This window comes from Odontesthes bonariensis, chromosome 22 (genome assembly GCF_027942865.1).
Source record: "Odontesthes bonariensis isolate fOdoBon6 chromosome 22, fOdoBon6.hap1, whole genome shotgun sequence".
Taxonomy (NCBI): Eukaryota; Metazoa; Chordata; class Actinopteri; order Atheriniformes; family Atherinopsidae; genus Odontesthes; species Odontesthes bonariensis.
In genome coordinates, this window is record NC_134527.1 from 18,218,581 (window position 1) to 18,243,201 (window position 24,621).

Sequence of the window (24,621 nt, forward strand, 5' to 3'; positions counted from 1 at the left end):
GTTAGTCTTCCTGAAGCCCTAAAACAACAAGACCCTGAGGTCCTCTGATGAAGAATTGTTTTGACTTTTTACTTTTGAGCATCCCCGCCTCTCGCCCAATGACCGCTGGGATGGGCTCCAGCCCCCCGCGACCCGACCGACGGATTAAGCGGGTATAGAAAATGGATGGATGGATGGACTTTTGAACACAGTGGACACCTTAAAAAAGCAACTTAAGACCCATTTCTCTAAACTGGCTTATGTTCAACAGTCTTGTATATCTGGTTTGATTGCTTTTTACTTGTATGGTCTTTTTTTTTTTTAGGTTTCTCTCAGCAGAAATCAAATTAGAAAATTTATTGCAGCTCATAAATGCTAATAGTGACAAAAGCCATTACATAGCGATGATCGTCAGTCAAAATGAACAAAGACCGGGGTAACAATGACAGCAGTCGGCGATACAGAGATTTATAATGAGTGATTACAGAGAGAGTCTGAAGGCACAGACAGTTATATTTTAATACAAAGATAGACATGAACTGAGTTCATCATGACCTTTTAAAAGCACGTAGAAATGGATCAAAATAATTTATTTCTAATATTTTTCTTCCCAGCATTTTTCTGACCCAGAGAACAAACACACATGGATTAACTAAATTAATCTGAACGATTCCTTATCTAAGTACATTTAAAAGTGTTTGCTTCCAAACTTCAGAAAACTACCTGAAGTGATAATGTGTGCTACAGTTCTGATGGTGCTTACTGGATCTATACAAAGAAAAGTAAATCACAAACAGCCTCTTCTCAACCTTCACAACCCATTGTTGCTGTGATCCCAAACTCAGCTTACATTTGCAGCAATGAAAAGCAACAGAGCTGTGACTGTTGGTTCTAGTAAACATTAGAAATAAAGAGGACAAAATAAGAGACACTGAAGGTAGAGCCAGAAAAAAAAAAAGGTCTGTTTACTTCTATTGGTGCTCCTTGGTGATATTTCAGGCTGCGTACAGAAATCTTTTCTGGCATGTTTTGACCCTGAGCTGTGTAATTTAGCACCCATCGGGACAATGATTTAAAGAGTAGTTTGCTTTCAAAGACTCTTTCAAACCAAGAGGCACTAAAGAAAGCAGCGTAGCTGTTGAAATAAGCAGCTATGATAAACTGACAAACCCAAAATGCATCCATGTACCCTGAAAGATCGGAATAGCAAATATTATAGTTAATCACCTTTTTTCCCCCCAGTCTGATAACACATTTGTCTACTTTATCCTTGACAGCAATGCATCTCTTCCAACTTTCGTCTTCATTTAAAGCTTTGCCTTCACAGCCTTACACTCTACGACCCCCGCTGCTAACATCTTGTCTATCTCCGCTGAAGTAAAGCCGTACTCCTCCAGGACCTCGGCTGTGTGTTCTCCGACCGCGAGGTCGGAAGTGAGGCAAGGCTCGGCAGGAGTCCGGGACAGAAGCGGGGCTGGTCGGGGGCACTCTTCCCCGCTGGAGTCCTTCATGAAAGAGCCTCTTTCCTGGTTATGAGGGTGTGAGCTCACCTGGTCAAAAGACAACACAGGTGTCACGCAGGCATCAGTGCCCTCAAAAATCCTCGACCACTCCGTCTGAGTTTTTGACGCAAAACGCTCGGTGAAGATCCTTCTCAGCTCTGGCCAGCCGTTGAAGCTCATCTGGGGAGGCAACTCTCCAGCGTCCAACTCTAAGCCTGTGGAGAAAAAAAAAGGAAAGAAAATAAACAAAAAAAAAATGATGAAACACAAGAAAGAAAGAAACAAGCATGTGTTAACAGTGAAGTGACGTAAAACCCAGAAATATAAACATCCTGAGTCAGTGAATATCTAAAGAGCTGTTCTTAAATTTCAAAGTCGTTTCTGACGCACATTTCGATGCATTTGTCTGGCACAGTTTTTTGTGAATATATGATATTCTATCATGAAGAATGAGGTGCTTTATTGCTCTCAGTACAAATAATCAGTTAACCTAACATAGAGAAGGACTAAATCTGCTTTTGAAACAAACCCTTAAGCAGCTGCTTGTAGAACTGCGGTTCCAGAGCACCCACGGCCATGAACTTTCCATCCATAGTCCTGTAGGTATCGTAGAAAGGCGCTCCGCTGTCCAGCAAGTTCTCTCCTCTAGCACAGTCCCACATACCAATACTACGAGATTTCCACACAAATGAGCCTGTGTAAGCCGCTCCCTCCACCTAAGTGCAGTTAAACAGGAGGAGAAAGGTAGAAGATAAGTCAAGGACAGTCTCTATTTCAGCATAATCACAGACACAGATTTAACTGGTGTAAATAATGCAAAACTATTCAGCAAAAACATTGGCACCTATTTGTTATTCTCTTGTCAGTTTAATAAATCATTGGTTCTTAGATGCACTATTCACAAAAACTGTAAACAACCTCGAAATGCTAATGTAATGATAAAAAAAACGAGCAAATGAATATGCAAGTATGACTCTTTCAGCAAAGTCTGTAAAAAGACCTCACAATGTGTTGGCATTTGTTTTATGAACAGTCGGCTGCCTATTCAAAGTGTTTACTGCGAGGAATCTGATAAACTTCCTCTGCTCGAATATAATCAGTCAGCTTTAAAAACATTGTCCTATAAAAACCTCTGGAGCAGCAAAGATTTTTGTCACCAATATTACCACGGATTGAAATCAGTGTAGCCTCTTATGAAACGTGTTCGGTGTGCACGCTATTCCAAAAGGCTTCTTTTCTATTCAATAGGCAAAAAAAACAAGGCAAACAGAAAACAGTTATGGCTTTGTTGTTGTGAAGAATTGCATGCATTAAAAAAGAAGAAGTAGAAAAAAACCCATCCAAATCCATTTCGAGAGAGCTGAAACGTAAACAATTGTGGAAACTTCTGAATAAAATGCAATTTTATGTCCAAGTGCTGCTTTGTGGGAAGACGAATCACAGACGAGAAGAAGGATGTTCTGTCACTGGCCGACTCATGGACAATTATTCTGCAGCGAAACCCAGGCTCATGCATGAAATATTGGGCCTGTGTGAAAGCTGGGATAACACTGAACGGGTATTCTTCTTTTGATGGTTTCTGGTCATGAAAAATGCAGTTCTGAATAACAAAGACAAAAGTGGCAGCGTACGTGTGTGGGTTTTCGAAAAAAACTGAATAAATTCTCTTTGCATGAAGAACTTCTCGTGCATGCCTCACGCTGCGCCTAACAGCTGACCACCCGGTAAAACACTGTTAATTATCGAGGTTGCAGCAGGCATAAAAGCCTCATAAGATTCTCACTGCCCCCTCCCCCCTTTTCTTCTGTTAAGTTAAACCCAGTTGCATACCGCTGGCTACAGTACACCCACCTTGATTCACAGTCTATATTTTCAATCCACACTTTGAGATTTGTGTGAGCAAAAGACGAGTGTTGTAGATGGGATAGTCTTGTCAGTGTCCACGCATGAAAACATTTAAACCATATAATTGACACTGTCGCCACATGCCTGAAGCAAAAAAAAAAAAAAAAGTTGCAAGCCCAACACTCTAATATGGTGACATTTTGAAGTAATTTGATGAACGTAACACCATCACAGCTTCTTATTTCAGTCACTCTTTGCCGAATGTGAAGCCAGACATTTATTTTTTTAGCCATTTCCTGAGAGAAATGCAATCTCACTGAATGCCAAACCTACCCTGCCAACTACTCACCAACTGTGTTTGCCTTCTGAACACTTTGGCAGTGAACTATGCAGTGGTTTTATTAAAACAAACTCACATCACCATGGGGCGAGCATTGCTTTTGTAGTACAGCAGCGGGTCGGACAGCTAAACGACAAGAAAATAGCTGAAGAATGAGGCAATCAATTCGAAACATTATTATTGTTAGAAATATTGATTACAACTCAGGTCAGAGCTCGATCAGTGACCTTTTCGTAGTAGTAGTAGTACTAAATTTTACAACTGGGCTCAACAGAGAGATTTCAAATACTCTCCAGTATTTCTCTTATTTTTTAAACCTGATGAAACAGCCAGAAAGAACAAGAATTGGCGTGTGTGTGTGTGTGTGTTAGCGTCTTGTGTCAGTGAGCCCATATGAGTGTTGGGTTGGGTCAAAACTGTGCAGATGTGCCGTGTACCTGAAGAAAGGACCTATGCTCCCAAAAGAAAAAAACATTTGAATTGTTTCTAGGTTAAAGATATTGGGAAAAGCTTAGTTTTCCCTCTAACAGCCCGATGTCGACAGGGTACACCGATTGAAATGTAGTGCGACTGCCAACTGCATTTTCAAGGCAGGAATCAAATGATCAATCAATGTTGGCACCTTTATCCACGTTGGAAAGCGCTGCCATTCCATTCCCATGAACATGGGTCACATTTATCGTTTGAAAACAAAGGCTTCAGTTGACTCTGACTGCAGGTCATTCGCAACACCGATTAGTCAACCAGTTAGCCAAACAAGCCTACAAGCAACTCCAAAGAACAATATCTATAACTGCTCAATTATTTGGTTATCACCTAACAACTGAAGCAATAGAAAGGCCAATTGCAGTTTCATTTCAAAGTAATCAATTTAAGGCATTCATGTTAAAAAATAATAATAATAAAATGAAACCCTATGCTTTTCTTACCCTGCCGATTTTTTTTTCCCCCACCCTCATAAAGCCAAACGTCTTTCTGAGAATTTGTTCCTTGGCCATAAAACAGAAGTGTGGTCATTTCTATAAATTGTGGGAAAGTAGATTTAAGCAATCATTCTACATTTTTCCATATAGGGACAGCAGTGCTGCTGGAAAAAGTAAGTCTGGAGCTCTGAATGTTAACTGTGTCTCAATACCCGACAGGCGTATTTTTTTTTAATTAGGAAAAGATTATATCTACAGCCCTTAACACACCCTGTGTCAAGAGTAGTAGAGTCCCACCTGTCCAGCAACAATACACGAGGTGTGGAAGGGCATACATGGCATCACAAACTACAAAGGCTGTGAGGTGTCAACAGGAGACCTGAGTGTGCCGCTGGCAGAGGAGCTAAACTGCTTCTTTGCTCGCTTTGAAACATCACAGCAGCACTCATCTGCTCCAGCCCTGCCCCAACCCCCACAAGGGCCCTTTGTGGACTACAGCTCAGCTTTCAATACAATAATCCCGGACACTCTCATCACTAAACTAACCACCCTCGGCCTCCCGCCTCTCACATGTGCCTGGATAAAGGACTTCCTGACCAACCGGCCCCAGACAGTGAGACTTGGTCCCCACCTCTCCTCCACTCGCACCCTGAGCACCGGCTCCCCACAGGGCTGTGTGCTGAGCCCCCTCCTATACTGTCTCTACACCCATGACTGTAGCCCGGCCCACAAGAACAACCTCATCGTCAAGTTCGCTGACGACACCACAGTGGTCAGACTCATCTCAGAGGGAGACGAGGCAGCCTATAGAGAGGAGGTCCTAAAGTTGACAGACTGGTGTTCAGAGAACAACCTGGCTCTGAACACCAAGAAAACCATGGAGATCATTGTTGACTTCAGGAAGCACAGCACCGACCCTGCCCCCCTCTACATCAACGGCGAGCGAGTGGAGAGGGTCCACTCTTTTTGGTTCCTCGGCGTCCTTATCTCCGCCGACCTCTCCTGGGCAGAAAACACCAAAGCGGTCATCAAGAAGGCTCAGCAGCGGCTTCACTTCCTGAGAGTCCTCAGGAAGCACAACCTAGACTCCAACCTGTTGCTGACCTTCCAACGCTCATCCATCCAGAGCCTGCTAACATACTGCATTACAGTATGGTACGGCAGCTGCACCATGGCAGAGAGGGAGAGGCTTCAGAGGGTAGTCAAGGCAGCTCAGAAAATCATTGGCTGCCCTCTCCCCTCCCTGACGGACATCTACACTTCCCGTTGCCTCAGCAGAGGAAAAAACATTGTCAGGAACTGACTCTACATAGTGACCCCCCCCTCAGGCCTCTCCTTCACCCTGTGCAATACTTTATTACTGTGCAATATTCTGTTATGTGCAATAACCCACACTTGAATGCATATATATATATATATATATATATATATATACATATAGTAATATCTCTGTGCACCTACCCCCCACCACCCCTTTTGTACTATATTTTATTCTTTTATGTCTAAGATTGTTATATTTTATATTTTTTATATGCTCATGTCTGCACTGAGAAAGGAGATGCTTTTAATCTCATTATACTTGTATAGTGACAATAAAAGGCATTCTATTATATTCTATAAAATGCGTCACCGCTTGTTCTGCTTCTGCTCTCTCTTCAGATCCCTTTTTATTATGTAAACCATAGCACTGTCTCATCCTTCTCTCTGGGGGAGGCTTTTAGGCCAAAAAGCTGGAAACTACTGCACATTAAGGACTCACACCGCCAGGCTGGCAGCAACAACACAGAACAGAGCTGCTTTGATAAAAACACTCAGAGGGAGAGTGTCAGGTTGGGGTTTAGGGAAGGACACGGATGCGGACTTCAAAAAGGAAAATAAGTCCATGGGCGTGACAGAGAGCGAGAGCACACACTGGTAAGAACGGCATACCAATATATAAATATCCTCGCATAACAAATAGCACCTGCTGTAATAAAGTTCAATATCTAAATGTACTCAGATTGTTATCAATAGTTACCTGCTGATATTAATTTCAAAATATTTGATTGGTGGGCAATAAGGGAGCTGATCAGGCCAAACGGATTTTTTTCAGATAAAAGAGCTTCAAAATTTCATCCCATTTTGCATTGAGGATGCTTTATATCAGGATCAGATCACACACACAAACACACACACACACACACGAACACACGAGTGCATCATACGAACAAGAACTCTTGACTCAAATTAAAATCTCAGCACAACAAGCAGAAGTTACATGTTAACGCTAAAGCAACCGACACTAATTACAGATTCAGGATTGTGACTTGTAGAGGGGAAAACAGTCCTGTGTCATTTTCACCATGAGTGTTTACATGTTTGAGCACAGTGTGCGAAGCTGTTGGGTGACCGTAACATTACAAGGGCTGATGATCACTCGTTGTCGTACGACAAGTTAATTTGTCTAAAACGAGCGATGGGGAGAAAGAGACATCTCAAATAATATCTGTTCATCTGATGAAACTAGGGAGACCCTAGAAGTTCTGCATCACAAATCAGTCATTTCATTTAATGTGCTTCTGTTACTCTTATATCACTTCTATTTAAAACATGGCTTATTAGAGTGCCTGTCAAAGTGCAGCTACTAGTGTGTATGGCAGATGTGAAACATGTCAGAATCTACGTCTGGGTACAGAAAATGGAAGGATGGATTAGTAATGTCATGTTTGTTGCCCATCAGACCCGACAGTGCGTGAAAAAGGCTCCGTGCTTTTTTCTATAAACAGCAGGGAAGTGACATCAGATGAAGAGCAGTCACTGAAAATGAGCTTTAACACCAGCTATCGAATGACATATTTAAGCCAGCCTTTCGTGATGGGAAAATGTAAGATGCATGTTAATGGTACATGTAATCAGAGTCTGCATCATTTATTCGTTTTTTTTTTTGTCATTGAAACGAAAATAATGACGAAAGACTCCCATCTTGATCTGAACTCAATTTACCAAGCCTCAGCCAGACCGTGCCAGACCTTAAACACAAAAATCCCCATTGGTGTTCTTTTCTAGACTCTGCGGTGGCCAGCCCATTTGTAAAAATGATGTCTCATGCTCTGTGAACCATTTGCTCACAATTTGAGCCCCATGAATCCTGGTATTTTGGTCATGGGATATATGCATGCCATCAGGGAAAAAAGGAAACTTGAGGAAAAAAAAGATATTGATGGGAAAATCTGGGCATTTAGTATATTCAAGTAGTCAGCTGACCTAACCAGTTGAAGCAATCCCCGATCATATGCTCAGTAAAATCCAGGTGGTTATTTTTTTCCCCTGCCAAGCAGTTTATTTTCTCAGTTTAACTATACTTAAATGTCCTTGCCGATCATCAGATCACTCGATGAACGTTCAGTCAAGCCCTGCCACACTTATCTGCATAGCACAGCATGAGGAAATTCTTCAAATTATACACAATATATATACATGAATGCATAAAATAAGAAACACATGACAGGAAGACACCAAATCATAAAACAGGATGGGCACATTACATTAACGCACTCTTCTGCCCTCAGCTTACAAATACTCTGTAGATATCTTTTTACATTTTTAACATTTATTACTTTATTTTATTATAATTATATTTTTTGTTTTTAATGGCACCAAACAGACCAAGCCAAATTCCTCGTGATGTAAAAATTACTTGGCAATAAAACCTTTTCTGATTCTGATTCTGAATAAGCATTGGGAACAGCATAGGGAAAAAAGAAATGAATTAATGTTTGCATGAAAGGCAGTGATTGGAATGTAAAGTGACTGAATTGAAATAGATGTGACAAAAGCAAGATCATTGGATGAAACACAATAAAACTATATAAAAAATTAACTGCCTGAGGATGAACTACAATCAAGAGAAAAAGAAAGGGTCTTTAAAGTTTATCTGATTTCGAAATTAGCATTGCTGTGACCGGATTAATCTGGGATGAGATGCTGTTCCAGAGCCTGGAGGATAGAATGTGGGCTGCCAGTTTAGAGAGTACTGGCCCCGGCCCAAACACCCATCAAAGGAATAAGTGGTGAAAAAGTGGATAGCTGAATGGAAAGTAATATGAATGAAATGACCACGCTGGTGATGTTAGACATTTTGAAGAATTGGATGTTGGAAGAAAAATGTTCAACCCTCATGTGTCAAAGTTGTCAGGTCTGAGGTAGACGGTGTGTGCACTGTGATTTTGCGCGGCCGGTCCATCATAATAACACACCGTTGTATTACCAAACGAGGCAGCGCCAGGTGTTTCTGCAACCCAACACCGAAGATCCGTCTCCACTGAAAAGCTATGAATATGTTTGATGCCTTGCAATCTTTCGTGATGTTTGAGGTTTTTCCCCCACTATTTTCTTTGGCATTACAGATTATCTGGGCAATGCAGCCGACAGTAAAGCCATGGCATTCGTAATATTTGCAGGGGTGTGCAGTTAGTTCACAGGTTAATAATCAGATGAAGTTTTTTCAGCCTTCGAGTGAATTTACAAGCACAAAAACAGGACACTGTGCTTCAACAAAGTGAAGCTCTGTGAAGCTATTTTTCAAACAGTTAAGGTCAGCCTAAGGTGTGCAAAACTTAAAGCTATATGGCTCTGTACCACTTTCTGTTTGGTTATGTTTTACAAACCTAACAGCTATCCCAATTCATGTTGTACCCCAATTCCTTTCCAGCTGTATTTTCATCTGCCCTCTAACCTGGAGCATTTTAGTTTTAGATTCGAATTTTGGATTAAATCAAAAGTTACTGAATGTTTGTTGTACTCTGTCAATCATAGTATGCATTTTTTTCTGTGTTTGAGAGCATCCATTCGGGCATCAGAAGTAACTACCAACACGACCCTGTCATTCTGTTTGGGTACCCCTGTCTAAACATATCTAATCTAGTGAGCTACATCTTTATCTACACCCACAAGCTCACATCGGGCTGTATTTACAGGAACTCAGAAGTGGGATGTCGGACGTCCTTTGCTTTGCTGTTTAGAGGCCTTATACACCAAGCCAAAAAAAGATCAATCAGCCATGCAACAGCGATGCAAGACTGAGTCATCTCTGTTTAGCATGTGTGAATTACAAAGAGGAACAGCGGCAGGTTAATAAGGATGTCTTCCTTTCACCTGTAAGGTGCAACTGATACATGAAAGAGGCTTTTGATAAAGATAGGGCAGGCTCAGGTGATCCTGGCCCATCCTTTAGTGATGCGGGACCTCTCAAGATGCACTTTTCTTCCCCCTGATCTCTTGAGCTTTTACTCTCTGTGAATCCATATTTATTTTTGTTGTCATAAACCTTTCTGATGGGTTTGTTGGGGTCTCTGTTTTATCCTTTTGCCATTCAAGGCAGATGGCAGCCTTCCAGTATCTGGTTCTGATGGAAATTTCCTTAAGGTAAAGAGGAGATTGCCTTTTTTCGAGTGTAATTTGTGTCCAAATGTATGTTTGCACGGCAGCTCAAAGCTATAGGACTGATCTCAAAAGAGACACATCTAATGGAAGACAGGGTTAGAGTGGACTGAGTGGTTGAGAGGAGTGCAGTGGGACTGTAACTCTAAGGTAAGACTTAAAAAGATTATTTGAACCCTGTTTTTTTATCAGACAGATCATAATAGCAAAGGAAGATGGAAAAGCATACATACAACTTGAAGCAAAGCTGAAAAGAAACAGCGCATCACACATACACAGAGACCGTCCGTACAATCTAATCCAACACAGCTGATCAACTGGGCTCCATTAGCGGGGTTTCTAATATCACGACTCGAAATAAAAAGTTCTGCCACCACTTAGTGAACTGTGAGAATAAATACACAGTATAATTCATGCATTTGCATAACGGTAAAACAAGCACATTGTAACAGCAGCAGAGCTGTTTTTTCAGGTGTGCCAAAATAAAATGATCAGCGAGTTTAACTTTAAGGTCTCAGGAGCAAATCTCTGCATCCGTATGAATATTCAGAGCCCAGAGCTTTAGGTGAGTTTACAGATAGAGCCACTTTGGATAATACACCAGTCCGTGACAGGGACTACAGGGGGCCTACGCAGATCCTTTGCGCTCCCCAGTGTTTCTTTCATGACTGTAACTAAATTTATTACTGTGGCACAAATGTTTACTGCCTTGAGAACTGTAATGTGTTTAATTGTCAAAAGTTTCTGCCGTCTGCTTCCAGACCTCAAAAAGGCATCCACTCACTCTGTAAATCACAAATAAATGTCAACAGTGAGTAACTGCAAAACACCCGAGTCAAAATGTCTGCTAACGTGAAAGGTTAACGACGAAGGTGTCAGGACCTTCAAATGCCATAAAGTTATGGGTGAAGAATACCTTGAATGTTTTAGGATTTGGATCTTTTGTAGTTTAAAATACACACAAAAAAGGAAAAAAGAACCCAAAGAAGAAGCTTAGCGGCGCAAGGATTAAAAAGTACGAGTAATAAAAAATAAAACTAGAAAGCTGCAAGCAGCTGTGAGCGGGACCGAGGTGTGCGTACGTTGGATGTGCGCACGTTGTGGCATGCGCTGGACTCCGTAGTCGCGCAGCTCTGCCCACACGCACGATACCCTCTGCGTACGTACGAGCACGTAATAACCCCAATGCGGAGGGGTTTTAGAAAATTTCTAGGGGGCGCCACTGAGCCATTTATCTCCGCCCACACGATACCCTTTACATACGTACGAGGTGGTGAGGGTGGACGTGTGGGGCAAGTTTCATGACTTTGCGATGATGATAAGGCTTTCAAATCACAAACGCCATCACACGATTTTCAACGCTTGGCCACGCCCACACCGTTCAGAGTTTGAAAAAGTTTCTCCATGATTCTTTTCCTCCATGTCTTAAGAGTAACTTGGCCAAGACTGAAGCTTGTAGCATTAAATCTGTAGGAGGAGTTTGATAAAATGTGAGGTGTGGGAAAAAAAAGACGTTTCCGATCACCAGCAGGTGGCGCTGTAGGTGGATATCACTATTTTATATGTGCGCGTTCAGGCTGGGTCCAGCAATCACCGTATGAAGTTTAGGACAGATTGGATAATGTATGTGGGAGTTATAAACGACTAAATTTTTTATGGCGAGTCATAAATTTGAGGCGTCGCCATGGCCACGCCCTTTGAGGTTTGAAAAAGTGTCTCCATGATTCCTTCCCCCCATGTCTTAAGAGTAATCTGAGCAAGTTTGGAGCTGTTACCATTAAATTTGTAGGATTGTAGGATTTTATCCCCCCATGTCTTAAGAGTAACTTGGCCAAGTTTGAAGTCGGTAGCATGAAATCTGTAGGACAAGTTCAATCTTATGCAAGACGTGGAATTGGCCAAAAATGGCACGAAAACGCACTTTCCATCCAAAATGGCCGCCTTCCTGTGGACGTGGCACATTGGCGGCCTGAGACTTTTTTGTGCGTCTGGGCATGATGAATAAGTGTACCGAATTTCGTTGTCCTACGCAAAACTAATCCTATTAAGGGGACCATTTTTAAGCATCGTAGGGGGCGCTACAGAGTCAATGAGCGACTCCCAAAAATATAAAGTATAGATTCTTTCATGTCGTCGACTGGCAGGTGGCGCTCGCAAAATTTCCGGAGTTTTCGCATACCTTTTGCAAAGAATAAGAAGCGGAAGAATAATAATAAACCTTACAGATACAATAGGGTCCTTGCAGTTTCACTGCTCGGTCCCTAATAAGTTAATAAAGCTTTGAATATTGCACCACATATACTTTACTCTCTCACTTCACCGTTAACAGTGAGAGAGCTTCCCACTGAACTTGCGTATGGTGCAGTTTGCCTTTGATGCCTTGATGCAACTCACTTCCCTTGCCAGTCTTCTGGTATGTTGTATTAACAACAGGTTAAAAAAGCTAGAAGCTCAGTGAGCAATGTGTTTGATTTCTAAAGAAAACACCAACCACTCTCTATATTAGCCTACCTGATGTCATTCAGGAAACCAGCCTGAGCCACACATTTGCCTGAAGAGTGAAATAATAAAGAATGAAAATAATAAGCCCGTACAGCACGTTCCTTTCCCACGTCACAGCGTACGCCATCGTTTAACACATCGCACTGCTCAGCCTCTGAAAACAAACGGATAATGTCTCCTATGCCTGGATGAGCTTTCTGAAGTCTGAGAAAATATCGCTGACAGGGCCGCTCGCATATCGACATCGATTTAGATCATCAGCTGACAAACCTCTGAGCTTAATCTCGTCAGCTGCATCCCCTCGTGTGATTGTATTAAGGAAACTGCATGAAAGCAGCGTGACGGGCTTTACAAACTTAGCCTCGTCCTAAAATGACCTGTCTCCAGTTGAAAATTTACGAGACTTTTAATTTGTGAAGGGGTCTACAGAAGAAGAACTGCTAGAAACCGAATCAGCTGGAGGAAGGTGTTTGTTAGGGAAAAAAAACCCAAAACCTGCACTTTGTAAGCAGCGGGCCTCTCCTCGCTTTGAACCGCTATTTATTTTTCACTTTGGAGTGAGGAGTGCGTTGTATCGACAAAAGCGTTCACATCCATTTATAGCACAGCAAGCCACAACACCAGCGTGTCCCAGTCCCCCTAAAGTAATGTGTGATTTCATATTTTTGCGGCCACAATTTGGAAACGCAGTAATACAAAGCACCGCTTGCTTTTGTAAAGCTGTGCTTTGTATTCCAACTGTGTAATGTTTCTGCACTCATCATAGGCCAGCCGCCTCTGCTCTCATTTACTTGTAGACCGCTGCTTTCCAACAACAACAATCCTCTCACTACTGCTGTCAGGCAAATATAAGCCCTGCTTTTTGTTTTACTTTTGGGATGTTTAGCAGTTGTAAAATCTTGGACTGCAAATGCTTTCGTAACTATCAATATCTGACACCCAAATGCAAAGGAAAGCAAGTGAAAACCTCCAGACATCTCCATCTTTTCTGCAATCAATAAATCCATCTTTTGTGTAATATCAGATGGCTTCCAAGATTGCTATCCGTTTCTTTCAAATTAACTCTTCAACATATGACATTTACATTCTCAAACATGGAGTTGAAGACACTATAGGTGGGCATTTTAGGTGATTTTTCAGGTCGACTAATCAAGCCAGCTAAAGTCGATTAAACTGACATTAATAACCAAAGCAGTTATTTACTGTCACACGAGCTTTTAGCTACAACAAAACAAGTTTTCTTTCGTTGTTTTTCCATTAGTTTTAGTGATGGTTTACTAAGCGAATCCTCATCGCGCTTAAAAAAAAAAAAAAGCAGTCGACTACGTGTGCCGTTCTGACCAATTAGTTTTTAGTAGCTGAGACACTCAGTGTAACTTGATGAGTGTCCATAGAGAATAAAGACTAAAATGTGTGACTTCCTTTTTTTAAACTACTGCCCTCTACAGATTAAAGAAAATGTTTCTCAACTTGACTGAAATAAAAGACAGAAGTGTCCCCTAACCCTTAACGAGGTCATTGCAGGTGTTCTGCTTCGAAACCTTTCAGCTACTGAACGAGCAGTGGAGGACAAACGCAGCAGGATTCAGAGACCTTGATGTGCTTTTCAAGTAGCTCTGCCATGAGCAATCCAACTTATCCCTCCGACGCTGACGCAGAGTTTGCCCCAGTGCTGAGAAGCTGTCACCTGGCAGTGGACACGCAGCAGTGCAGAGTATATTCTGGTCCGTGGTTTGTTCAAATTCAATTCAAATTCAAAAATACTTTATTTATCCCAGAGGGAAATTAAATGTTGATGTAACTCAATTAAATCAAGGAGTTATTATAGATGCTGATGGCTGTGGGCAGGAAAGATTTCCTGTAGCAGTCCGTTTTGCATCCAAACTGAAGAAGCCTTTGACTGAAGAGACTCTGTTTTCCGATAACAGTCTCATGGAGAGGATGTTCAGGGTTGTCCATAATTCTCTTGATTTTATGCAAAATCCTTCTTTGCATTATTGTCTCCAGAGGTTCCACAGTCGTCCCCAGAATAGAACCAGCCTTCCTTATCAGGTTGTTGAGTCTTTTTAGGTCCCTGGTTCTGATGCTGCTGCCCCAACAGATGACGCAAGAGGAAATGACGCTCTCAACAACAGACTTGTAGAATATCTGCAACATCTTGTTGCAAACCTTGAAAGACCTTAGCTTCCTCAAGAAGTACAGTCTGCTCTGTCCTTTCTTGTAGATGGCTTCACTGTTGTGTCTCCAGTCCAGTCTGTTGTCCAGATGAACACCAAGGTATTTATATTCTTCAACCACCTCCACTTCTTCTCCCATGATGGAAACAGGGTTTGATCTGACCCTGTTTCTCCTGAAATCTACAATCATCTCCTTTGTTTTGTTAACATTCAAGATGAGATGATTGTTACCACATCATGTCACAAAGCGGTCCACCAGCTCTCTGTACTCAACTTCTTGTCCATCTCTGATACACCCGACAACTGCAGAGTCATCTGAATATTTCTGTAGATGACAGGAGTCTGACTTGTACTGGAAGTCTGAAGTGTGCAGAGTGAAAAGGAATGGTGAGAGTACAGTCCCCTGTGGTGCTCCTGTGCTGCTGATCACCTGGTTAGACACACAATTCTTCAGTCTGACAAACTGTGGTCTGTTTGTCAGGTAGTCATTAATCCAGGTGATTGTTGAGGCCTCCACCTGAGTCTTCTGGAGTTTCAGACGAAGCAGATCAGGCTGAATTGTGTTAAATGCACTGGAGAAATCAAAGAACATGATCCTCACAGTGCTGCCTGCTTTGTCCAGATGACAGTGGGTTTGTTGAAGCAGGTGTATGATAGCGTCTTCAACTCCAACTCCATGGCGATAAGCAAACTGCAGGGGGTCCTGATATGTTCTGGTTTGCTTACACAGGTGGGTCAACAGGAGTCTCTCCAGGACCTTCATGATGTGGGATGTCAGGGCAACAGGTCTGTAGTCATTGATGACTGAAGGATGAGTTTTCTTTGGTACCGGAACCAGACAGGATGTCTTCCACAACAGTGGTACCCTCTCTTGGGTCAAGCTAAGGTTGAAAAGGTGTTGCAGAATCCCACAGAGCTGCTCTGCACAGGCCTTCAGGACTCGGGGGCTGCCACCATCTGGACCTGCAGCCTTGTTCCGGTTCAGTCTCTCCAACTGCCTCTTCACCTGACTTATAGAAACAGAAAAGTGGGAGGGGGAGGCAAAGGGGACAGCAGCATCTCCTGATTTATTGAAGACAAACTAGTGGAAGCAGAAGAATCCATGACTGAGGTGGAGGTGGAGATGTTACAGGAAAGCTGTGGGTCAGAGGAGGGTGGGATGTCTCTTTGGCTGGGAACAGGAGGGGAGGATGGTGAGCTTGTTCCTGAACTGAACCTGTTGAAGAATGTGTTCAGCTCATTTGCTCTGTCCAGACTTCCATCCATCCGATCCTCCCTCTGCTTGAGGCCTGTGATCTTCTTCATTCCTGACCACACATCTCTGATATTGTTCCTCTGCAGTTTACTCTCAAGCTTCTTTCTATACACCTCCTTGCTCTCTCTGATCTTGACTTTGAGCTGCTTCTGTATACTCCTCAGTAACTCCCTGTCTCGCTCCCTAAAGGCTCTTTTTTTCTTGTTCAATAGTTCCTTTAGCTCACTGGTGATCCAGGGTTTGTTATTAGGGAAGCATCTCACTGTTCTGGTGGGGATGGTGTTGTCCACACAGAAGTTTATATAGTCAGTCACACACTCAGTCATGGCATTAATGTCCTCTCCATGTGGCTTACAAAGAGAAATCCAATCGGTTGCATCAAAACAACCCTGTAAGGCTTCTTCAGCTTCATGTGACCACTTTCTAACAGTCTTTTTTGTGACAGGTAGTCTCTGGACAAGGGGTTTATATGCTGAACAGAGAAAAACAAGGTTGTGATCTGATTTACCCAGGGGAGGTCTTGATTTGGAAATGTATGAATCCTTGACATTTGTGTAAAACAAATCCAATGTCTTGTTTTCTCTGGTAGAGCAGCTGACAAACTGTTGAAAAGTTGGCAGTGTAGCAGAGAGTGAGGCATGATTAAAATCACCAGATATTGCCACAAAAGAATTGGGGTGTTGTGTCTGTATCTTAGCAACAACGGAACTGATGACATCACATGCATTGTCGGCAACAGCTGAGGGTGGAATGTAAACAGTCACCAAAACAACACTGGTGAACTCTCTTGGCAAATAATATGGACGAAAACTTACTGCCAATAGTTCAATGTCAGGACTGCAGAGACGACTCTTCACAGAAACATGTCCTGGGTGACACCATCTGTTGTTGACAAGCACTGCCAATCCACCCCCTTTCCTTTTCCTGCTACTCTTTAAATCTCGATCTGCTCGTACAGTCAGGAAGCCTGGCAGAGAGACGCTGGAGTCGGGGATATGATCCTGCAGCCATGTCTCAGTAAAACACATTATGCTACATTCCCGATATTCTTGCTGAGTCCTTGTCAAGGCTAGAAGTTCATCCAACTTGTTAGCTAACGATCTTACATTGCCCATGATGACGGATGGCAGAGATGGTTTGAACTTCTTCTTTCTTTCTCTCCTCTTTGCTCCTGCTCTGCATCCACGATGCCTCCTTTTCAATTCCAGTGGGATTTCTGGCTTCAGTTGTCGAATTATTTCTGCTTTTCCAATGTTAATCAGCTGCTCCCTGTTGTAAACCACCCTGTTGCTATGGTTATGCATCATAACAAAAGAGCAAAATATATAAAAGTATTGTGAAAAATCAATCCAGCTGCACAGCATCCAAGGCAGGAAGGAACAGTTGTCCAAAAAATGCAATTTCTTCCAAGAAAAAAACAGGAATGAAATTTAGAAAAAAGAAAAAATCTCAATGTGAGGTACAGAGCTACTCCAACGTGCTGCCACCCTCAGCGGCGCATTCTAGACCATCAACCGATCCAACTGTTGACATCACAAACACCGAGACGAAAGAGAAAATTTGCTCCGCCGCCTTTTCTGAGCTCTAAAATGCCTCCAAGGGGCGTGGATTGCTTTGCTGTGTCTGATGAGTCTCCTGCCTGGATTACCTGCTTTGTATTTCATCACCTGCACCTGCAGCAACACACCCACACTAACGCAGCTCAGTTGTTTGCCGCAGGGATGCTGGCAGTGTGACAGTTTACCAATGAAGCCGTGCCTGCAGTTTAGTAACGTTATTGAAAAAAAAAAAAACATCAAATGTGCATTTTTTTAATTTTTTTTTTATTGCTTATAAAATGACAGAAGTCAATCTTACCATGCTAGCATCAATGATCTGTCCTTTTCCTGACTTCGTCCGTTCCAGCAGCGCTAGGACTATCCCCAGAGCACAGGTCAGACCCCCACCAGCAAAGTCTGCTAAAAGATTCAGCGGAGCGTACGGCCTCTCTCCACTGCGACCCAGGCGGGACAAAAGGCCTGCGGTGCGATTGAAAGAAAAATACTTTCACACAAAATGGAAAAAACCTTCAGTCAAACTTGAAAAGTTAACAGGATAGCACGGAAGAACACAACTCCTTTGAGGGTTTACTCTTGACGAATTCAATGCTAATGCTGTTAAGCCAACACTTAACCTTTCTCCTTTTGCCACACCGTTATCTCACAGATATTACAAAGGATCTTGAAGGGGATGAGGCCTGTCTGGCTACAGAAAGATTGCCAGAAGTATCTTTTTTATCTTTTCCTGCTGATTGGGGTGCCAATTAAAGAGACAAACACACACACACACACACACACACACACACACACACACACTGTGGGAGCTGTCTCCACTGACTTCTTTTGTTTTACACCGTGTAAAACTTCCTGAAAAAAAAAGAAAAAGAATAAAGGAAAAAAAAGAGTGTTCACTATTTGCTCAAGTGCGAACTTAATTCGTTTACATATAGGTTTTGCTCTGGTATTTCTCAGACATAATGGATACCAAACGGTCGAGTTCAGCAACAAAGTATTTCCTTGATTGATCAGAACTGGATCTCACTCGCCACGTCTGGCCTCACACTTCAAAGTGTGCTGGAATAAATTACTTTAGACAAGAAAACTTTTGGAAAGATTGCGCTGACGTTTTAAAAACGGCACTTAGCCCGACTCGCACTGATGTCTTACCCCTTTAATGCCATTTTGGACATGGTGAGGTTCACTTTGTGAGCTACAGAACAGACTGGGCAGACTAACAAGCACAGCGCCTGTCATTCTCAAGGCCTACTTACCTTCCACTGAAGTGAAAATGGTACAAGCTGTTTCAGTCCTCTTAAAGATCAACTTGGCAACTCTGACAATTTGTCACTAACTATTACTGGCTGGATTAATAATGGGCTTACGTTTGCAAAAGATGTTGGGGGTTTTTTTGGTTGTTTTTTTTAAATGGAAAAAAATGCACCAGAGCAGTGTTGAACACAGCGGTACAGAAGATACTGGAAAGGCCATAATTCTGCACTTCATGAGAGCTGTAGGAGTACAACTTGTCATTTCATCTCCACTGAAGGTCGCATAATTGAAACCAATAACAGAGACCATAAGTGGTGTCTATGGAAGGTATCACGATTATCATTCAAAACCCTTAAATATGGATGAGGCAGAGCTAATAAACAGAAACACCTCTGCCTGTTAAACAGAACCAATGTCTATGGAGTACAATCAAAAGCTCTTTGAGATGCTCTCAAAAGGACTAAATGTGATCATCTTCAGTTTTAGATTTACAGCCAGCCTAGCTTTTATATGACATACTTTAGTTTAAGCTTAGTGCACATTACAAAGTGGAGTGTACACATGACTTGGACCCATTTTTACGTCCGTAGGCACGTCTGTGAGTTACAAACAATTATTTTCCCTGATCATCTTTCTGATTTCCTGCTCTGGACCTTTCTCTGTACTGGAATAGAATGGCAATTAAACCAAATTTAGCGACTTACAAATCTCATAAAGCAACATTTTCTTCTAAAAACTACATATCGAAAGTGAGATTTTTAGTTTTCATTTCATGAAAAGTACGAGCTCATCTTGAATCGGAAAGAAGCAACCCATCACGAAAAGGTTGAGACGGAGGCAACAAAAGGCTGGAAAAGTAAGAAACAGCAGGAGGAACATGTTGCAACTGATTAGGCTAATTGCCAACAGGTCAGTATTAGCATTGGGTATAAATTTTTTCTAAAAAGAGCTTGTTTCAAGACGTAGACTCCCTCAGAAATAAAGAGTGCATCTACAAAATGTGGAGCGATTTCAGAATAATGCTCCTCCACATAAAATTGTTGAAGACTTTGAATATTCCATCATCTACGTTACATAATATTATTAGGGCTGGTTAATTATTTAACGCCGATACATATTTTATCACGCATTAACGTAAGGTCTAGCGTGCAAAACTTCTTAGTAGAATTCCTTTTTTCGAAACCACGGACGCTGCGTCTTCCGGAATAAAGAGGAGAGGTCCCACCCAGCTTATTTGCAGCGCTCAGTTCAAAAACCTGCATCTCTGACGGCACAGAGGTGCATCAGTGCCTATGGAACTGGCAGTATGCACATCTGGAAAGGTGGCATTATAACTGGAAGGTGTATGCAGGTTATCGAGCAATACATGCTCTCAGATCATGACTTTTTTCCGGTAAAGCCTTGAATATTTTATCTTGACAATACCAACACAATGCATCTAACACGACAGCATGGCTTTGTACTAAGAGAGTTCAGGTGTTGGACTGGCCCGCCTGCAGTCCAGACCGTTCACCATTTGGTGAATCGTGAAACACAAAATACGACATAGAAGGTCCATGACCTTTGAGCAGCTAGAATCCTATATCAGACATGAATGAGACGACATTCCTCTCCCATAAGATCCAGCATCTGGTCTCCTCAGTTCCCAAATGTTTCCATACTGTTGTTAAATGCATTTGCACTTTATACTTTCCTTTCTTGTGAGCTGCCTTAACAACTGAATTTCCCTACTGTGGGATGAGTCAAGTCGATCTAATCGAATCAAATCTAAAGAGAATATGCTGCACAGTGGTAAACATGACCCTGTCCCAACTTTTCCGAGATACGTTGCTGCCATCAAATTTAAGATGAGCTAATATATTTCATGAAAAAGTAGCGATATATTGATAAATAGATACTTGATTCTATTGTGTATAGAACATTAGATTTTATTTTATTTATTCATAGAATTTTAAAAAAGTCCCATGTGCAACATCAAACAGAAATGCTTCAATTTGAAGCATTGCACCAGTTAGTTTTAAGCTATTTCACACCTGCAGTCCCTTATGAAATATGCTGTTTTCATTGACATTTTACGCCACGCCCCAACTTTTTTTCTTTTAAATAATCAGGGTTGCACTTTATCAGTGCTGCTTGAGGAAGTAGAACTTGTGACTTGATTTCTATTGGAAGCCACATCTTTGAACCCAATAATGGAAACTTTTCAATTACTTTTAAAAGCACCCAACTCCTAGTCTTGTTAATGTTTTTTTTTGATTCCACAGTTTAAGTTTCTTTGTTATCCGGCTCAGCCGCGCTTTTTGTTTACCTTTTTTTGTGAATAAAATCCCAGTTTGCTTTCATCCTCAAAGTCTACACCCGCGTCCTACCTCACCACCCCTTCTGACAGTCATGTCTTTGAACCCAATAACGGAAAACTTTTCAATTACTTTTAAAAGCACCCAACTCACTTTGTATAGCAGTTTTGATGGCTGATATCCAGTATCCTTCAAACCCATAAATTAGGTTTAGTAAAGTGCAAATAATAAAGTGGAGTGTAAACATGCATTACATCACATTTTGTGTGTTTGGGGTCCTGTCTGAGTCACAAGCAATTATTTTCCCATTGTTCATCTTCCATTGACCTTCGGTTCTACATTAAGTATGGGCTTTCTTTTCACACTTCTCGAGGCCACTAATTTGTTTAAGATTTGCTCAACTATTTTTCAAGGTAAAGGGATTGTACTCATATAGAGCTTTTCTAGTCTAGTTTACCAGACAAAGTACTTTAACACAACAAGCCACACTCATGGTAGTCTGTACAGTGTAACAGGCTCAGCGATGCATTTTCCTCCCATCACACTTATTCACATGCTGATGGACACATCAGAGGCAAGGTGGGGTTCATCGTCTTGCCCAAGGGCGCTTCATACTTTGACAAGTGGTCTGGGGAAGCCGGGAATCGGACTGCCAACCTTCCAATTGGCAGACGACTGCTCTTCCTCCTGAGCTGCAGCCGCCCCAACAAAACTAAATGTAGTTGGAATGCACTAATGTGTTCTTGGGATATTCCGAAAAATTTGTACCAGAGGTAAATTTCACATTCAAAATCACCATCGAGCTTGAACCACCAAAGAAATTCAGTTCTCCACTGTCCCCGTTGTAGAGACGAGGCACGTCGTTTCACTGATGTTACAAAGGCACATATTTTTATTGCACATCACATGTTTCTTCATGCATGGAAGTAGGTGTAAACAGGAAGGAGATGTCTATGCAGAGCGACCTTGATTAGTTAGAAACATTTATTAGCAGTATAGCTGATGACTAGCAAATATTTTATAGTTATTTGACCACATTGAGAAGTAGACTTTAACTTCTCTTGTAGAATCCATGTTGTTTTTTCATTCTGACATGAATACATGAGAGTCAGAGGAGGGACAGAAAGGAATCAGTCTACCTGCCCCTCACAACATCAGTGAATTGTCTCCTATCATCATTATAAATTCTTGATGAAATTTCCTTCAATTTTCAGTGCAAGGTGTACACTTATCTGAGGTATTATTACAGTACCTGACATGGCCAGGAAGTTGATATCATGCCCAGCTGCAGTGGCGTACGACCCACTCTGGCCGTAGCCCGTCAAACGAGCATAGATCAGACAAGGATTTTCCGTTAACAGCTCGTGTGGACCGAGGCCCAGTTTTTCCATCACACCTGAACAGTAAGTAGGGTCAGTAATCAGAAACACTTCAGTCGGGGGCCTGCTTATGTCGCAGGTTTAAGATCCGTTGACAGGAGATTTGATAAAGCACTTTTGACCCTGGAATCTTTTTGAAGTCTGGCATAGCTTATTAGTGTATGTAAAAACTACAAACTTAGCTTCAAGCTCATCAAAGGTTAATTCAAGATTTATAACTAACGATGAGGTTAATATCAATCAAAAAGTGAATCTAAACTGCTCTTATCTAATCACAATGAGTTTGTTTACAATATCCGATATATTCTAACATTAACACAGTTACAAGTACTGGAAAGAACTGTGATCCCACACACATCTACTCCACTGATGTACTCAAATACAGTTCTGAGGGAGGCAATTAGTACCTTCCACTAGCGACTTTGCTTCTGGAAACACTGACTTTGACCATCCTGTACTAAATTGCCCTTTAAAGACCCCCTTGTAGTGTAGGTCTGACCTTTACGATAAGGCTCCAGGACCACGTCAGACTGAACGCAGAGCCTCCTGAGCAAGGCTATGCCCTCTGAGGTCTTCAGGTTGATGGCCACAGACCGCTTCCCCCGCCCTAGTGTGTCCAAAGACGTGGGTGCCATGGTGCGGTCCACGCGGATCACCTTGGCTCCAAAGTCTGAGAGGATCATGCCACAGAAGGGTGCAGGAGCCAGACCTGCCAACTCAAGAACTCTTACCCCAGCCAGTGCCATGATTAAAGGACTGTCGGGTCAAGTGAAAAAGGGAAAGCTCTCAGTATAGTACACAGGTGTAATGTTATTTTAGTAGCAATTAAAGATTTTAACACTTTTTTAGACTTGATCACATCACTGGCAGGTTTACAATTCACCCAATTACATGCGAGTGATGCACCAAGTATTTTTAGTAGCATTGCGTTGCTTTTTTTAAACAAGCTACAGACGTCAAATGTGCTAAATTCAGCAGATATATTGTAGGTTTAAACATTATCGCCAACAATACAGTAAACTACTAAATGAACCCGGTTTGTGCTTACTTTTACATGCATGCCGAATTAATGATCAGCTATTTGTTTTTCTACAAACCATAGGATGCACAAACGACTATCAGCAATCAATTCTATAGGCTACAGAAAACCTTGATGATTTAAAAAAAACTGATTATTCCCAGTTAATGACTGCAGCCTAAATCAAAATCTTGCCTCAATCTAAATAATGAGCATTTAAAGAAGCTAAAGAATAGAAGAGACTAACCTGCTGTATCAAAGATCTCTGAACTTTGGACTTCAAACTGGGACAAAGTACGTTTGTTGATTCGAGGTTCAATGTTACACACACTTCATGGAGAAGTCGCGTAAAGCTTACTACAACACAAATATAATAAGTCCTGCAAACACAATGCACGTGTGTGTTACTTGTCTGAAACAACTTTAATGTTAACATGTGGATAACTCAACCCTCCATAGGCAAATCATTTGACAGATTGTGACAAAAACCAGCCACCTTCATGTGCACTTATAAGCGACAAACTATCGAGTGGCTGCAGCACGAACAATACACACCTCTTTTCAAGTGTATATGCCCCTAACAGTAGCTTACTGTGGTTACCTTAGCTGAGGGAAAGACAACCTTCGCAGAACCTGTGTGTAACCCGCCTGAGCTTCTGGTTGACAGAAACGAGCTGTTCGAAGTGTTTACCCCACACGGCGGCGGATCACAAGGTAGCTACACAATAACCACCCTCATATTAATATATCTATTCTAGTCATTAAAACTCCAAGGTCCAGTTAATATAGAATAAAGTGGGGGTGTGAAATGTTTATTTTTGTCAGGAAACAGGAAAACAACATTTGTTTGAGTACACACACGTGATTAAAGCATGAAAAGCAGTAACAGACAACTTTCGGTGTACGCCGGTGAACCGAAAAACGAATTCGATTTCCTGGTGACTGTCACGTGGTCTTCAAGATTTCTGGGAAATGAAGTTTGCAAACGATAGATAGATAGATAGATAGATAGATAGATAGATAGATAGATAGATAGATAGATAGATAGATAGATAGATAGATAGATAGATAGATAGATAGATAGATATTACGTCAAATGTAACTTAAAGGTTTATGGTGTCGTATAATGCACCTTACAGTCAGTTTGTTTTGCCTCTTACGCGTTTGTTCATGTTGATG

At 41.8% G+C, this 24,621-nt stretch overlaps 1 protein-coding gene across 4 annotated transcripts; it reads right to left on the reverse strand.

The window, feature by feature from the left end:
* Positions 1–321: 321 nt before the first annotated feature.
* On the reverse strand, positions 322–24,194 carry amacr (alpha-methylacyl-CoA racemase). Of its 4 annotated transcripts, none has more exons than XM_075455348.1 (7): positions 24,044–24,193; positions 23,690–23,822; positions 22,924–23,180; positions 22,298–22,441; positions 17,799–17,959; positions 2,011–2,197; positions 322–1,696 (listed from the first exon to the last, which is right to left on the reverse strand). In XM_075455348.1, exons 3-7 carry the CDS (start codon positions 23,168–23,170, stop codon positions 1,287–1,289), a joined length of 1,149 nt encoding a protein of 382 aa, XP_075311463.1. In that variant the 5' UTR covers positions 23,171–23,180; positions 23,690–23,822; positions 24,044–24,193; the 3' UTR covers positions 322–1,286. The 4 variants fall into 4 exon arrangements, with proteins under 4 accessions (XP_075311463.1, XP_075311465.1, XP_075311466.1 ...); XM_075455350.1 differs by having other exon boundaries at positions 23,998–24,193; XM_075455351.1 differs by lacking the exon at positions 23,690–23,822 and having other exon boundaries at positions 24,044–24,194.
* Between the last annotated feature and the right edge of the window lie 427 nt (positions 24,195–24,621).

Excerpts from the sequence above, each read along its gene's own strand:
- amacr (XM_075455351.1), bottom strand. The coding sequence starts at position 23,170 with ATGGCACTGGCTGGGGTAAGAGTTCTTGAGTTGGCAGGTCTGGCTCCT. Across the intron at positions 17,960-22,297 it reads CAACTTCCTGGCCATGTCAG|GCCTTTTGTCCCGCCTGGGT; the intron begins GTACTGTAATAA and ends ATCGCACCGCAG. Across the intron at positions 1,697-2,010 it reads CTACAAGCAGCTGCTTAAGG|GCTTAGAGTTGGACGCTGGA; the intron begins GTTTGTTTCAAA and ends TTTTCTCCACAG.